Source organism: Oncorhynchus gorbuscha, linkage group LG11 (genome assembly GCF_021184085.1).
Source record: "Oncorhynchus gorbuscha isolate QuinsamMale2020 ecotype Even-year linkage group LG11, OgorEven_v1.0, whole genome shotgun sequence".
Lineage (NCBI taxonomy): Eukaryota > Metazoa > Chordata > Actinopteri > Salmoniformes > Salmonidae > Oncorhynchus > Oncorhynchus gorbuscha.
Window position 1 is genome coordinate 87906946 of NC_060183.1, and position 16895 is coordinate 87923840.

A 16895-nucleotide genomic window follows, 5' to 3' on the forward strand; every position below is an offset into this window, starting at 1 on the left:
TCATGTCTTGTGGGGATGGTGGGGCTGGTGCAAACTCAACCAAAGAAGTGACTGAAACGCAAACATGTACAAATTATTGTAAAATTTGAGCATCTCACCAATTTATTTTACACCTATGTATTTTCAGTTTGTGTGTGATATGGATTTTGGAGAAGGGTTTTTTGACATAAATCAACAATTCTAAACATTAAGAACCAGGTTGATCTGAACTTTGCTATTGGAAGGCTACATCGGTGTTCGGCTGTCGCCACTGACTTTGCACATGGACTTTAATTAACAGCCAGTTGCTTTTGCCTTACCACTCAAACAAGTTCTTTGTGCTCCTTGACCCTGTGTAGATCTGAAGATCATGAGTCTGTTGAAGTCCCAGACTCACCTGGTAGGCAGAGAGTGGAATATCCCTGGTTCCATCGTGGCCGCTCATTCTCCGCTCCTGGTGTCGCTGTTTAATGATGTCATCACTGTGTGGGACCGACGGGACAAGAGGCGTGTCCACGATGTCCCTGTCGGACCAGGCGTTGTCAGGGTGATCGTGGCTCTGGATGTAAAGGAAGGTTAGTACAATAGCGTCTAATGTATAGTGAACAAAATATAAATGCAACATTGAACAATTTCAAAGATTTTAGAGTTGCTTCATTGAAGGAAATCAGTCAATTGAAATAAATAAATTAGGCGCTAATCTTCAGATTTAAAATGACTGAAGGCACAGACCCACTCACTTGGCAGCCAGGCCCACACACTGGGGAGGTCATAGGCCCAGCCAATCAATAGGTTTTTCCCCAGCAGGGTTTTATTAGACTGAAATAAAAGCATCTCAACCTTGCTTTGACGGGACCTAAAGGACTTCCAACATTTAGTCCTAATTTCACATTTCCTTGTAAAAGATGAATGTAAACATCATCCAAGCATCACATGGAACACAGCCAAATTCATTCCATAAACCAGTCACATGTTGCGCTGACTAAAAACAAATAAATTGCCCAACTAACAGCTAGACTTGTTTACAATGCATCACATATCTGGTGAGCATGAGACTAAAAAATGCCTTTGACCTAAATTCTTTGATGGCAGCCATGTTTTTGTATTTGAGAAGCAAACTCTCTAATGCCATTCACTATAAGACTAAAATAAACCAAGTAAAAGATGGATTTACATTTGTTTTACTTCACGAGGCAAGAACAAATTCTTACTTACAATGATGACCTACCGGGGAATAGTGGTTTAACTTCCTTGTTCAGAATGACAGATTTTTAGTTTGTCACCTCAGGGATTTGGTCCAGCAAGCTTTTGGTTACTGGCCCGACGCTCGAACCACTAGGCTACCTGCCGCCCGTGCGCCCATTGCCTGAAATATCAACTTAGTTTTCAGCATTTTACAAATCTTCAATGTACTAAGTGTGTGTAGGATAAAAGTAATTTAGTATGACAAATCACAAAGCAAATCACCTCACATTTCACCCTAAATACAAACCTAACTGTAGCGTGAAAGCTAAACAGATATTGGTAAACAATTATTTAGGGTGTTTGTAGTGGGGATAATTTCATTTGGAGGTCATTGTGGGTTAAAATGGGGGAAAGTATCATGGGGGGAGTGTGATGCAGGAAATATTGAGGGATTTATCAACTGAAACCCCCTGGAAAAGGGGGTCCGAATTGGCAATAAAAAATTAGCCCCCGACTGGGGAATTGTGTTATGAACTGTAATCCAACTCAGGAACATGGGCTTCTTTCTAGAGCGCTGACTTTCTGACCTGAATATCACAGACGTCATGATAAGACCTCGTATATTTCCGGAGTTCCAAGTTGTCTTGAAAGCACCATAAGTCAGTGGCGTGAACCATCCCTAAACTTTTAGTATACCTGTCTGGGAACTGTTTCCGCTAGAGGAACCCCTTGCCAACAGCCAATGAAATTGGAGGGCGCCAAATACAAATCAACAAATCTCATAAATCAAAATTCTCTAACAAACATGTATTAGGGACTATTTTAAAGGTACAATTATCGTTAATCCAGCCACAGTGTGATTGCAACAATGCTTTACAGCGAACGCTCCACAAACGATTTAAGTCGCCACCAAGTCACAGAAAAACCCAGCCGTTTTTCCAGCCAAGAGTCACAAATCACAAATGGAGATAAAATGAATCACTAACCTTTGATCTTCATCAGATGACACTCATAGAACTTCATGTTATACAATACATGTACGTTTTGTTCGATAAAGTGCATATTTATATCCAAAAATGTAATTTTACATTGGCGTGAAACATGCAGTGATTTTGCAGAGGCTCATCAATTTACAGAAATACTAACTATAATTGCTGATCAAAATACAGGTGTTATGCATGGAACTTTAAATACAATTATCAATGCAACCGCTGTGTCAGATTTTTTTTTAAATGTTACGGAGAAAGCATACCTTGCAAAAATCTGAGTACGGAGTTCAGAGCCCAAACCAGCCCCAAAAAATATCTGCCATGTTGCGCAGTCAACATTAGTCAGAAATAGCATTATACATATTCACTTACCTTTGATCTTCATCAGAATGTACTCCCACGAATCCCAGTTCCATAATAAATGTTCGATTTGTTCGATAAAGTTAATTCATGTCTACATACCTCCTTTTGTTATGAGCAAATGTCTGATCTGTGTAAACACTGGAAGTGCTTGGGCTCTTGTCAGAGAAAGAAGTTTGACTGGCTCAGTGATGCCTCAAACATACATTCCGGAACAGTGAAATGGGTTACTATTTAAATGTAAGAATTCAAACTGTTAGAAAATAAATAGCCTCTAGTTAATTAGCTGGCAACGTGCCTTGGTTTGAGGGCAGCGCAGATTAACACTCCTGTTCAGCAAAAATCAGATTGAGTGTATTCTAACATCTCTCACATAGAAAAACTCATGCTGGGGGAACCATTAGATATATGGAACTCACACGTGAAAGGTTAGAGGCCTCATATTGTCCCCAATGATACAGTTGTTTAATCAGCTTCTTGATATGCTGCAAAACATGTGTACAGAATTTGAAAAGTTTGTGTGCAACATCGCTGGGATTTTCTTTATATCATAACTAGGGACCAACACTTTACATGTTGTATTTATATTTTTGCATTTAAAGTTGTATTTAAAATCTCAGGGGGCTTACGTTGTGTAAAGAAAGGTTAGTGGGATCATTAATGTCTTTAATTCCATATGAAATGTGAAATTTAAATGGATGTACATGTTTCCAACGCAGTGCCTCCTGCTCAGCCAGTCTGTACCAGTCCATCAGTGAGGTGTCGGGGCTCAACTTTGTGCATCTCCCAAACTCAGCTGTGTGACACATTGAGGGACTGCCCTGATGGTTTTGATGAGGAGTCCTGCATTACTAAATGTCCAAACCGAGGTAGATATATTAATGCGTTCTGATATTTGATACTGCTTTGCCACCCAGAAAACCCCTTTAACCCTCTTAACCTTTCTTCATGGTCCCTGTTATGTGTGTCTCCCAGGTGAGTTCCGGTGTAAGGACAGGAGGAAATGTATTGAGAGGAGTCTGGTTTGTGATGGACGCGCTCATTGCCATGATGGCTCAGATGAGATTGGCTGTCCAACGATCGCTGCTCCAACATCCCAAACTGCGCCCCTGAAGTGCCGTATGGGTTCTAGACTGTGCAAGGATGGGAGAGAGTGTGTCCTGCACAGCCATGTTTGTGATGGAGAGGTGGACTGTAAGGATGGATCAGATGAACAGGACTGTGGAGGTGAGTCTGATTTCTGACTGGTCCGTCGGGACGTTTTCTAAACCGACTAAGTGTCTGACTGTGTTTGTAAAATGGCATGACGTCCCAAAAATGGGGAACCGGACAGAACTGCCACTTGCAGTACACGGTCAACAATGTGACAAAGGTTATACAATGTTTTTGTAGGGCTGTCAGAGTTAATCAGTTAACGTAAATTAATCTTTTTGAAATTTTAGTGCGCATTTTCTTTATCGCGAATAAGTGCATTGTCTGAAAGCGTGTAACATTAGGTCAAAAGACATCTCAAATCTACAATGCCATGTAATGCATATTAACATTGCAGTTAAAGTGTGCATTGTCAATTTACCTAATTTTGCTAACCGTTACCTTAGACAAGTCAAGACATCAATATTCTTGTAATGTTTTTTGTATGAATCTTAAATGATGGCTCACTGAATAGGCAGGGGGTTTATCAAAATAATTAAGGCACAGCACGCTTTTGGACTCATTCAGCAGTTTTTACTGATTAAGTACAATACCATTCGAAATGAATGTTGAAAGTTTAAATTATATTCCTAAAACGTTAGTAAAAAATGATGCCATGGCTGCCTCCTGTTGACTACACATATAGATAAATATCCTAACTAATATGCAGAAAAGGTTATTAATAGTACATGTTACAATTTACACTACATCTGCAACAATCATATATATTTTCAAACGAGTTCCATATAAACTGCACACACACCAAAAACCTTCATTCAAGGGTTTTTCTTTTTACCATTTTCTACATTGTAGAATAATTGTGAAGACATCAAAACTATGAATTAGCACATATGGAGTCATGTAGTAACCAAAGTGTTAAAATCTAAATATATTTTATACATTTGAAATTCTTCAAAAAAGCCACCCTTTGCCTTGACAGCTTTGCACACTCTTGGCATTCTCTCAACCAGCTTCATGAGGTAGTCACTTGGAATGCGTTTTCAATTAGCAGGTGTGCCGCCTTAAGGTATTTGTGAAATGTGTTTGAGCCAATCCGTTGTGACAATGTAAGGAGGGGTATACAGAAGAGAGCCCTATTTGGTAATTGACCAAGTCCATATGTCAAGAACAGCTCAAATAGCAATGAGAAATGACTGTCCATTTAAGACATGAAGGTCAGTCAATTGGAAAATGTCAATAACTTTTGAAGTTCAAGTGCAGTCGCAAAAACCAAGCACCATAATGTAACTGGCTCTAATGAGGACCGCCACAGGAATGGACGACCCAGAGTTACCCCTGATGCAAAGGATAAGTTCATTAGATTTACCAGCCTCAGAAATTGCAGCCCAAATAAATGCTTCACATAGTTCAAGTAAGACGCATCTCAACATCAACTGGTCAGAGGAGACTGCGAATCCAGCCACCATGGTCGAATTGCTGCAAAGAAACCACTACTAAAGGACACCAATAAGAAAGACTTGCTTGAGCCAAGAAACACAAGCAATGGACATTAGACCGGTGGAAATTTGTCCTTTTGGTCCGAGTCCAAATTGGGGATTTTTGGTTCCAACCGCTATGTCTTTGCGAGAACGGATCTCCGCAATGAACTACCTAGAAGGGCAGGAACCCAGGAAGAAACCTATAGGAACCAGGCACTGAGGGGTGGCCAGTCCTATTCTGAAACCGTGGATTGATGGCAGCATTTGCAAAACTGAAAGCACAAACCACTGCTTTTAATCAGGGCAAGGTGACCGGAAACATGACCGACTACACAGTGTAGCTATTCCCTCCAAGGCAATCAAACAAGCTAAGCGTCAGTATAGAGACAAAGTAGTCGCAATTCAATGCCAGACTGCATCCCCAGCCGCGTCCTCAGAGCATGCGCAGACCGGCTGGCTGGTGTGTTTACGGACATATTCAATCAATCCTTATCCCAGTCTGCTGTTCCCACATGCTTCAAGAGGGCCACCATTGTTTCTGTTCCCAAGAAAGCTAAGGTCACTGAGCTAAATGACTATCTGCTTCGTAACTCTCACTTCCGTGCTTTGCGAGACTAATCAAGGACCATATCACCTCCACCCTAGACCTACTCCAATTTGCCTACCGCCCCAATAGGTCCACAGACAATGCAATCACACTGCCCTAACCCATCTGGACAAGAGGAATACCTATGTAAGAATGCTGTTCATCGACTACAGCTCAGCATTTAACACCATAGTACCCCCAACTCGTCATTAAGCTCGAGACCCTGGGTCTCGACCCCGCCCTGTGAAACTGGGTCCTGGAATTCCTGACGGGCCGCCCCAGGTGGTGAGGGTAGGTAACATCTCCACCCCCTGATCCTCCACACTGGGGCCCCACAAGAGTGTGTTCTCAGCCCTCTCCTGTTCACGCATGACTGCGTGGCCATGCCCGCCTCCAACTCAATCATCAAGTTTGCAGACGACACTACAGTGGTAGGCTTGATTGCCAACAATGGCGAGACTGCCTACAGGGAGAAGGTGAAGGCCCTCGGAGTGTGGTCAGGAAAATAACCTCACACTCGACGTCAACAAAACAAAGGAGATGATCGTGGACTTCAGGAAACAGCAGACTGAGGAGCCCCTATCCACATCGAAGGGACAGTCGTGGAGAAGGTGGGAAGTTAAGTTCCTTGGCGTACACATCACGGACAACTGAAATGGTCCACCCACACAGACAGCATGGTGAAGGCGCAGCAGCCCTAACCTCAGGCGGCTGAAGAAATTTGGCTCGTCACCAAACACACACACAAACTTTTACAGATGCACAATCGACTGTTGCCTGGTACGGCAACTGCTCCGCCCACAACCGTAAGGCTCTCCAGAGTGTAGTGAGCTCTGCACAACGCATCACTGGGGCAAACTACCTGCCCTCCAGGACAACTACACCACCCGATGTCACTGGAAGGCCAAAAAGATCATCAAGGACAACAACCACCCGAGCCACTCCCTGTTCAACCAACATTCTTATTCATTCCTTTACACTTGTGTGTGTATAAGGTAGTTGTTGTGAAATTGTTAGATTACTTGTATATTACTGCAGGGTCGGAACTAGAAGCGCAAGCATTTCGCTACAATCGCAAAAACATCTGCTAACCATGTGTATCTGACAAATACAAATTGATTTGACAGTTGGAAAATGTTTACTGGCTAGTATATTAGCAGTTGAGACATGTTACCTACAGTCTAACCCTTTGTGCTGAATTGTTTTGGGGAAACTAACGCTTCATTAGACTTGTTCTGGGTGGAGTGTAAAAGGCCTGTCCGTTATCTTGGTAATACTCTCTCCCTACAGAATCTCCAGTTCCACTTACTACAGCTTATTTGGCTCCAACTACAACCGTTCCAGATATTCTTCCTGCTCAGCCAGTCTGTACCAGTCCATCAGTGAGGTGTCGGGGCTCAACTTTGTGCATCTCCCAAACTCAGCTGTGTGACACATTGAGGGACTGCCCTGATGGTTTTGATGAGGAGTCCTGCATTACTAAATGTCCAAACCGAGGTAGATATATTTATGCGTTCTGAAATTTGATACTGCTTTGCCACCCAGAAAACCCCTTTAACCCTCTTAACCTTTCTTCATGGTCCCTGTTATGTGTGTCTCCCAGGTGAGTTCCGCTGTAAGGACAGGAGGAAATGTATTGAGAGGAGTCTGGTTTGTGATGGACGCGCTCATTGCCATGATGGCTCAGATGAGATTGGCTGTCCAACGATCGCTGCTCCAACATCCCAAACTGCGCCCCTGAAGTGCCGTATGGGTTCTAGACTGTGCAAGGATGGGAGAGAGTGTGTCCTGCACAGCCATGTTTGTGATGGAGAGGTGGACTGTAAGGATGGATCAGATGAACAGGACTGTGGAGGTGAGTCTGATTTCTGACTGGTCCGTCGGGACGTTTTCTAAACCGACTAAGTGTCTGACTGTGTTTGTAAAATGGCATGACGTCCCAAAATGGGGAACCGGACAGAACTGCCACTTGCAGTACACGGTCAACAATGTGACAAAGGTTATACAATGTTTTTGTAGGGCTGTCAGAGTTAATCAGTTAACGTAAATTAATCTTTTTGAAATTTTAGTGCGCATTTTCTTTATCGCGAATAAGTGCATTGTCTGAAAGCGTGTAACATTAGGTCAAAAGACATCTCAAATCTACAATGCCATGTAATGCATATTAACATTGCAGTTAAAGTGTGCATTGTCAATTTACCTAATTTTGCTAACCGTTACCTTAGACAAAGTCAAGACATCAATATTCTTGTAATGTTTTTTTGTATGAATCTTAAATGATGGCTCACTGAATAGGCAGGGGGGGGTTTATCAAAATAATTAAGGCACAGCACGCTTTTGGACTCATTCAGCAGTTTTTACTGATTAAGTACAATACCATTCGAAATGAATGTTGAAAGTTTAAATTATATTCCTAAAACGTTAGTAAAAAATGATGCCATGGCTGCCTCCTGTTGACTACACATATAGATAAATATCCTAACTAATATGCAGAAAAGGTTATTAATAGTACATGTTACAATTTACACTACATCTGCAACAATCATATATATTTTCAAACGAGTTCCATATAAACTGCACACACACCAAAAACCTTCATTCAAGGGTTTTTCTTTTTACCATTTTCTACATTGTAGAATAATTGTGAAGACATCAAAACTATGAATTAGCACATATGGAGTCATGTAGTAACCAAAGTGTTAAAATCTAAATATATTTTATACATTTGAAATTCTTCAAAAAAGCCACCCTTTGCCTTGACAGCTTTGCACACTCTTGGCATTCTCTCAACCAGCTTCATGAGGTAGTCACTTGGAATGCGTTTTCAATTAGCAGGTGTGCCGCCTTAAGGTATTTGTGAAATGTGTTTGAGCCAATCCGTTGTGACAATGTAAGGAGGGGTATACAGAAGAGAGCCCTATTTGGTAATTGACCAAGTCCATATGTCAAGAACAGCTCAAATAGCAATGAGAAATGACTGTCCATTTAAGACATGAAGGTCAGTCAATTGGAAAATGTCAATAACTTTTGAAGTTCAAGTGCAGTCGCAAAAACCAAGCACCATAATGTAACTGGCTCTAATGAGGACCGCCACAGGAATGGACGACCCAGAGTTACCCCTGATGCAAAGGATAAGTTCATTAGATTTACCAGCCTCAGAAATTGCAGCCCAAATAAATGCTTCACATAGTTCAAGTAAGACGCATCTCAACATCAACTGGTCAGAGGAGACTGCTAATCCAGCCACCATGGTCGAATTGCTGCAAAGAAACCACTACTAAAGGACACCAATAAGAAAGACTTGCTTGAGCCAAGAAACACAAGCAATGGACATTAGACCGGTGGAAATTTGTCCTTTTGGTCCGAGTCCAAATTGGGGATTTTTGGTTCCAACCGCTATGTCTTTGCGAGAACGGATCTCCGCAATGAACTACCTAGAAGGGCAGGAACCCAGGAAGAAACCTATAGGAACCAGGCACTGAGGGGTGGCCAGTCCTATTCTGAAACCGTGGATTGATGGCAGCATTTGCAAAACTGAAAGCACAAACCACTGCTTTTAATCAGGGCAAGGTGACCGGAAACATGACCGACTACACAGTGTAGCTATTCCCTCCAAGGCAATCAAACAAGCTAAGCGTCAGTATAGAGACAAAGTAGTCGCAATTCAATGCCAGACTGCATCCCCAGCCGCGTCCTCAGAGCATGCGCAGACCGGCTGGCTGGTGTGTTTACGGACATATTCAATCAATCCTTATCCCAGTCTGCTGTTCCCACATGCTTCAAGAGGGCCACCATTGTTTCTGTTCCCAAGAAAGCTAAGGTCACTGAGCTAAATGACTATCTGCTTCGTAACTCTCACTTCCGTGCTTTGCGAGACTAATCAAGGACCATATCACCTCCACCCTAGACCTACTCCAATTTGCCTACCGCCCCAATAGGTCCACAGACAATGCAATCACACTGCCCTAACCCATCTGGACAAGAGGAATACCTATGTAAGAATGCTGTTCATCGACTACAGCTCAGCATTTAACACCATAGTACCCCCAACTCGTCATTAAGCTCGAGACCCTGGGTCTCGACCCCGCCCTGTGAAACTGGGTCCTGGAATTCCTGACGGGCCGCCCCAGGTGGTGAGGGTAGGTAACATCTCCACCCCCCTGATCCTCCACACTGGGGCCCCACGAGTGTGTTCTCAGCCCTCTCCTGTTCACGCATGACTGCGTGGCCATGCCCGCCTCCAACTCAATCATCAAGTTTGCAGACGACACTACAGTGGTAGGCTTGATTGCCAACAATGGCGAGACTGCCTACAGGGAGAAGGTGAAGGCCCTCGGAGTGTGGTCAGGAAAATAACCTCACACTCGACGTCAACAAAACAAAGGAGATGATCGTGGACTTCAGGAAACAGCAGACTGAGGAGCCCCCTATCCACATCGAAGGGACAGTCGTGGAGAAGGTGGGAAGTTAAGTTCCTTGGCGTACACATCACGGACAACTGAAATGGTCCACCCACACAGACAGCATGGTGAAGGCGCAGCAGCCCTAACCTCAGGCGGCTGAAGAAATTTGGCTCGTCACCAAACACACACACAAACTTTTACAGATGCACAATCGACTGTTGCCTGGTACGGCAACTGCTCCGCCCACAACCGTAAGGCTCTCCAGAGTGTAGTGAGCTCTGCACAACGCATCACTGGGGCAAACTACCTGCCCTCCAGGACAACTACACCACCCGATGTCACTGGAAGGCCAAAAAGATCATCAAGGACAACAACCACCCGAGCCACTCCCTGTTCAACCAACATTCTTATTCATTCCTTTACACTTGTGTGTGTATAAGGTAGTTGTTGTGAAATTGTTAGATTACTTGTATATTACTGCAGGGTCGGAACTAGAAGCGCAAGCATTTCGCTACAATCGCAAAAACATCTGCTAACCATGTGTATCTGACAAATACAAATTGATTTGACAGTTGGAAAATGTTTACTGGCTAGTATATTAGCAGTTGAGACATGTTACCTACAGTCTAACCCTTTGTGCTGAATTGTTTTGGGGAAACTAACGCTTCATTAGACTTGTTCTGGGTGGAGTGTAAAAGGCCTGTCCGTTATCTTGGTAATACTCTCTCCCTACAGAATCTCCAGTTCCACTTACTACAGCTTATTTGGCTCCAACTACAACCGTTCCAGATATTCTTCCTGCTCAGCCAGTCTGTACCAGTCCATCAGTGAGGTGTCGGGGCTCAACTTTGTGCATCTCCCAAACTCAGCTGTGTGACACATTGAGGGACTGCCCTGATGGTTTTGATGAGGAGTCCTGCATTACTAAATGTCCAAACCGAGGTAGATATATTCATGCGTTCTGATATTTGATACTGCTTTGCCACCCAGAAAACCCCTTTAACCCTCTTAACCTTTCTTCATGGTCCCTCTTATGTGTGTCTCCCAGGTGAGTTCCGGTGTAAGGACAGGAGGAAATGTATTGAGAGGAGTCTGGTTTGTGATGGACGCGCTCATTGCCATGATGGCTCAGATGAGATTGGCTGTCCAACGATCGCTGCTCCAACATCCCAAACTGCGCCCCTGAAGTGCCGTATGGGTTCTAGACTGTGCAAGGATGGGAGAGAGTGTGTCCTGCACAGCCATGTTTGTGATGGAGAGGTGGACTGTAAGGATGGATCAGATGAACAGGACTGTGGAGGTGAGTCTGATTTCTGACTGGTCCGTCGGGACGTTTTCTAAACCGACTAAGTGTCTGACTGTGTTTGTAAAATGGCATGACGTCCCAAAAATGGGGAACCGGACAGAACTGCCACTTGCAGTACACGGTCAACAATGTGACAAAGGTTATACAATGTTTTTGTAGGGCTGTCAGAGTTAATCAGTTAACGTAAATTAATCTTTTTGAAATTTTAGTGCGCATTTTCTTTATCGCGAATAAGTGCATTGTCTGAAAGCGTGTAACATTAGGTCAAAAGACATCTCAAATCTACAATGCCATGTAATGCATATTAACATTGCAGTTAAAGTGTGCATTGTCAATTTACCTAATTTTGCTAACCGTTACCTTAGACAAAGTCAAGACATCAATATTCTTGTAATGTTTTTTTGTATGAATCTTAAATGATGGCTCACTGAATAGGCAGGGGGTTTATCAAAATAATTAAGGCACAGCACGCTTTTGGACTCATTCAGCAGTTTTTACTGATTAAGTACAATACCATTCGAAATGAATGTTGAAAGTTTAAATTATATTCCTAAAACGTTAGTAAAAAATGATGCCATGGCTGCCTCCTGTTGACTACACATATAGATAAATATCCTAACTAATATGCAGAAAAGGTTATTAATAGTACATGTTACAATTTACACTACATCTGCAACAATCATATATATTTTCAAACGAGTTCCATATAAACTGCACACACACCAAAAACCTTCATTCAAGGGTTTTTCTTTTTACCATTTTCTACATTGTAGAATAATTGTGAAGACATCAAAACTATGAATTAGCACATATGGAGTCATGTAGTAACCAAAGTGTTAAAATCTAAATATATTTTATACATTTGAAATTCTTCAAAAAAGCCACCCTTTGCCTTGACAGCTTTGCACACTCTTGGCATTCTCTCAACCAGCTTCATGAGGTAGTCACTTGGAATGCGTTTTCAATTAGCAGGTGTGCCGCCTTAAGGTATTTGTGAAATGTGTTTGAGCCAATCCGTTGTGACAATGTAAGGAGGGGTATACAGAAGAGAGCCCTATTTGGTAATTGACCAAGTCCATATGTCAAGAACAGCTCAAATAGCAATGAGAAATGACTGTCCATTTAAGACATGAAGGTCAGTCAATTGGAAAATGTCAATAACTTTTGAAGTTCAAGTGCAGTCGCAAAAACCAAGCACCATAATGTAACTGGCTCTAATGAGGACCGCCACAGGAATGGACGACCCAGAGTTACCCCTGATGCAAAGGATAAGTTCATTAGATTTACCAGCCTCAGAAATTGCAGCCCAAATAAATGCTTCACATAGTTCAAGTAAGACGCATCTCAACATCAACTGGTCAGAGGAGACTGCGAATCCAGCCACCATGGTCGAATTGCTGCAAAGAAACCACTACTAAAGGACACCAATAAGAAAGACTTGCTTGAGCCAAGAAACACAAGCAATGGACATTAGACCGGTGGAAATTTGTCCTTTTGGTCCGAGTCCAAATTGGGGATTTTTGGTTCCAACCGCTATGTCTTTGCGAGAACGGATCTCCGCAATGAACTACCTAGAAGGGCAGGAACCCAGGAAGAAACCTATAGGAACCAGGCACTGAGGGGTGGCCAGTCCTATTCTGAAACCGTGGATTGATGGCAGCATTTGCAAAACTGAAAGCACAAACCACTGCTTTTAATCAGGGCAAGGTGACCGGAAACATGACCGACTACACAGTGTAGCTATTCCCTCCAAGGCAATCAAACAAGCTAAGCGTCATTATAGAGACAAAGTAGTCGCAATTCAATGCCAGACTGCATCCCCAGCCGCGTCCTCAGAGCATGCGCAGACCGGCTGGCTGGTGTGTTTACGGACATATTCAATCAATCCTTATCCCAGTCTGCTGTTCCCACATGCTTCAAGAGGGCCACCATTGTTTCTGTTCCCAAGAAAGCTAAGGTCACTGAGCTAAATGACTATCTGCTTCGTAACTCTCACTTCCGTGCTTTGCGAGACTAATCAAGGACCATATCACCTCCACCCTAGACCTACTCCAATTTGCCTGCCTACCGCCCCAATAGGTCCACAGACAATGCAATCACACTGCCCTAACCCATCTGGACAAGAGGAATACCTATGTAAGAATGCTGTTCATCGACTACAGCTCAGCATTTAACACCATAGTACCCCCAACTCGTCATTAAGCTCGAGACCCTGGGTCTCGACCCCGCCCTGTGAAACTGGGTCCTGGAATTCCTGACGGGCCGCCCCCAGGTGGTGAGGGTAGGTAACATCTCCACCCCCCTGATCCTCCACACTGGGGCCCCACAAGAGTGTGTTCTCAGCCCTCTCCTGTTCACGCATGACTGCGTGGCCATGCCCGCCTCCAACTCAATCATCAAGTTTGCAGACGACACTACAGTGGTAGGCTTGATTGCCAACAATGGCGAGACTGCCTACAGGGAGAAGGTGAAGGCCCTCGGAGTGTGGTCAGGAAAATAACCTCACACTCGACGTCAACAAAACAAAGGAGATGATCGTGGACTTCAGGAAACAGCAGACTGAGGAGCCCCTATCCACATCGAAGGGACAGTCGTGGAGAAGGTGGGAAGTTAAGTTCCTTGGCGTACACATCACGGACAACTGAAATGGTCCACCCACACAGACAGCATGGTGAAGGCGCAGCAGCCCTAACCTCAGGCGGCTGAAGAAATTTGGCTCGTCACCAAACACACACACAAACTTTTACAGATGCACAATCGACTGTTGCCTGGTACGGCAACTGCTCCGCCCACAACCGTAAGGCTCTCCAGAGTGTAGTGAGCTCTGCACAACGCATCACTGGGGCAAACTACCTGCCCTCCAGGACAACTACACCACCCGATGTCACTGGAAGGCCAAAAAGATCATCAAGGACAACAACCACCCGAGCCACTCCCTGTTCAACCAACATTCTTATTCATTCCTTTACACTTGTGTGTGTATAAGGTAGTTGTTGTGAAATTGTTAGATTACTTGTATATTACTGCAGGGTCGGAACTAGAAGCGCAAGCATTTCGCTACAATCGCAAAAACATCTGCTAACCATGTGTATCTGACAAATACAAATTGATTTGACAGTTGGAAAATGTTTACTGGCTAGTATATTAGCAGTTGAGACATGTTACCTACAGTCTAACCCTTTGTGCTGAATTGTTTTGGGGAAACTAACGCTTCATTAGACTTGTTCTGGGTGGAGTGTAAAAGGCCTGTCCGTTATCTTGGTAATACTCTCTCCTACAGAATCTCCAGTTCCACTTACTACAGCTTATTTGGCTCCAACTACAACCGTTCCAGATATTCTTCCTGCTCAGCCAGTCTGTACCAGTCCATCAGTGAGGTGTCGGGGCTCAACTTTGTGCATCTCCCAAACTCAGCTGTGTGACACATTGAGGGACTGCCCTGATGGTTTTGATGAGGAGTCCTGCATTACTAAATGTCCAAACCGAGGTAGATATATTCATGCGTTCTGATATTTGATACTGCTTTGCCACCCAGAAAACCCCTTTAACCCTCTTAACCTTTCTTCATGGTCCCTGTTATGTGTGTCTCCCAGGTGAGTTCCGGTGTAAGGACAGGAGGAAATGTATTGAGAGGAGTCTGGTTTGTGATGGACGCGCTCATTGCCATGATGGCTCAGATGAGATTGGCTGTCCAACGATCGCTGCTCCAACATCCCAAACTGCGCCCCTGAAGTGCCGTATGGGTTCTAGACTGTGCAAGGATGGGAGAGAGTGTGTCCTGCACAGCCATGTTTGTGATGGACAGGTGGACTGTAAGGATGGATCAGATGAACAGGACTGTGAGCTCCTCTGCAAAGCAGGTCAGAAGCTCACCTCTTGATCTGGTGTAATGTGTTTAATCACAAGTGGCCAGTTTCAGCACAAATCCATCCATATCAATGTCCTTAGGTCAGTTCCAGTGTACTCATTGGTTGTTAGCTCAGGTCCAGTGTGCTCATTGGTTCCTACCTCAGGTCAGTTCCAGTGTACTAATTGGTTGTTAGCTCAGGTCCAGTGTGCTCATTGGTTCCTACCTCAGGTCAGTTCCAGTGTACTCATTGGTTGTTAGCTCAGGTCCAGTATGCTCATTGGTTCCTACCTCAGGTCAGTTCCAGTGTACTCATTGGTTGTTAGCTCAGGTCCAGTGTGCTCATTGGTTCCTACTTCATGTCAGTTCCAGTGTACTCATTGGTTGTTAGCTCAGGTCCAGTGTGCTCATTGGTTCCTACCTCAGGTCAGTTCCAGTGTACTCATTGGTTGTTAGCTCAGGTCCAGTATGCTCATTGGTTCCTACCTCAGGTCAGTTCCAGTGTACTCATTGGTTGTTAGCTCAGGTCCAGTGTGCTCATTGGTTCCTACCTCAGGTCAGTTCCAGTGTGCTCATGGGAAGAAGTGTATCGACCAGCAGCAGATGTGTGATGGAAAGGCACAGTGCCAGGATCGTTCTGATGAAATGGACTGCTTTAAGCCCACCAAGAGCTGCAGTCATCGCTGTGACAACAATAGCCGCTGTATCCCAGAAACCTTCCTCTGTGATGGAGAGAGAGACTGTGTGGACGGCTCTGATGAGCAAGGCTGTGGTGAGACACTGCTGACTACTTGGACAGTTGGTACAGAAGGATGAGGAGAGTCTCTATAAATTAATCTAATGTAACCTCTCTCCCTAGATTCTAACAAGGCCCTTCCTCCTGTCCTGCCAACTCTGGCTCAGACCTGTACAAGTCCATCAGTGAGGTGTCGGGGCTCAACTTTGTGCATCTCCCAAACTCAGCTGTGTGACACATTGAGAGACTGCCCTGATGGTTTTGATGAGGAGTCCTGCATTACTAAATGTCCAAACAGAGGTAGAATTATTCATGTGTTCTGATATTTGATACTGCTTTGCCACCCAGAAAACCCCTTTAACCCTCTTAACCTTTCTTCATGGTCCCTCTTATGTGTGTCTCCCAGGTGAGTTCCGCTGTAAGGACAGGAGGAAATGTATTGAGAGGAGTCTGGTTTGTGATGGACGCGCTCATTGCCATGATGGCTCAGATGAGATTGGCTGTCCAACGATCGCTGCTCCAACATCCCAAACTGCGCCCCTGAAGTGCCGTATGGGTTCTAGACTGTGCAAGGATGGGAGAGAGTGTGTCCTGCACAGCCATGTTTGTGATGGACAGGTGGACTGTAAGGATGGATCAGATGAACAGGACTGTGAGCTCCTCTGCAAAGCAGGTCAGAAGCTCACCTCTTGATCTGGTGTAATGTGTTTAATCACAAGTGGCCAGTTTCAGCACAAATCCATCCATATCAATGTCCTTAGGTCAGTTCCAGTGTACTCATTGGTTGTTAGCTCAGGTCCAGTGTGCTCATTGGTTCCTACCTCAGGTCAGTTCCAGTGTACTAATTGGTTGTTAGCTCAGGTCCAGTGTGCTC

General features: G+C 44.2%; 1 protein-coding gene across 8 annotated transcripts in view; it reads left to right on the forward strand.

Annotated features, from left to right (window-relative positions):
* LOC123989585 (low-density lipoprotein receptor-related protein 2-like) overlaps positions 1–16895 on the forward strand; it is a 112719-nt gene that overhangs the window by 34924 nt on the left and 60900 nt on the right. For 2 of the 8 annotated variants that reach the window (XM_046290706.1, XM_046290707.1), the window contains exons 14-25: positions 339–554; positions 3233–3382; positions 3489–3740; positions 7020–7226; positions 7333–7584; positions 10868–11074; positions 11181–11432; positions 14719–14925; positions 15032–15298; positions 15842–16057; positions 16145–16321; positions 16428–16694. In XM_046290706.1, the coding sequence (XP_046146662.1) occupies positions 339–554; positions 3233–3382; positions 3489–3740; positions 7020–7226; positions 7333–7584; positions 10868–11074; positions 11181–11432; positions 14719–14925; positions 15032–15298; positions 15842–16057; positions 16145–16321; positions 16428–16694 (2670 nt within the window). The remainder of the gene's footprint in view (positions 1–338; positions 555–3232; positions 3383–3488; positions 3741–7019; positions 7227–7332; positions 7585–10867; positions 11075–11180; positions 11433–14718; positions 14926–15031; positions 15299–15841; positions 16058–16144; positions 16322–16427; positions 16695–16895) is intronic. The other 6 variants (XM_046290710.1, XM_046290708.1, XM_046290709.1 and 3 more) reach the window with 6 other exon arrangements.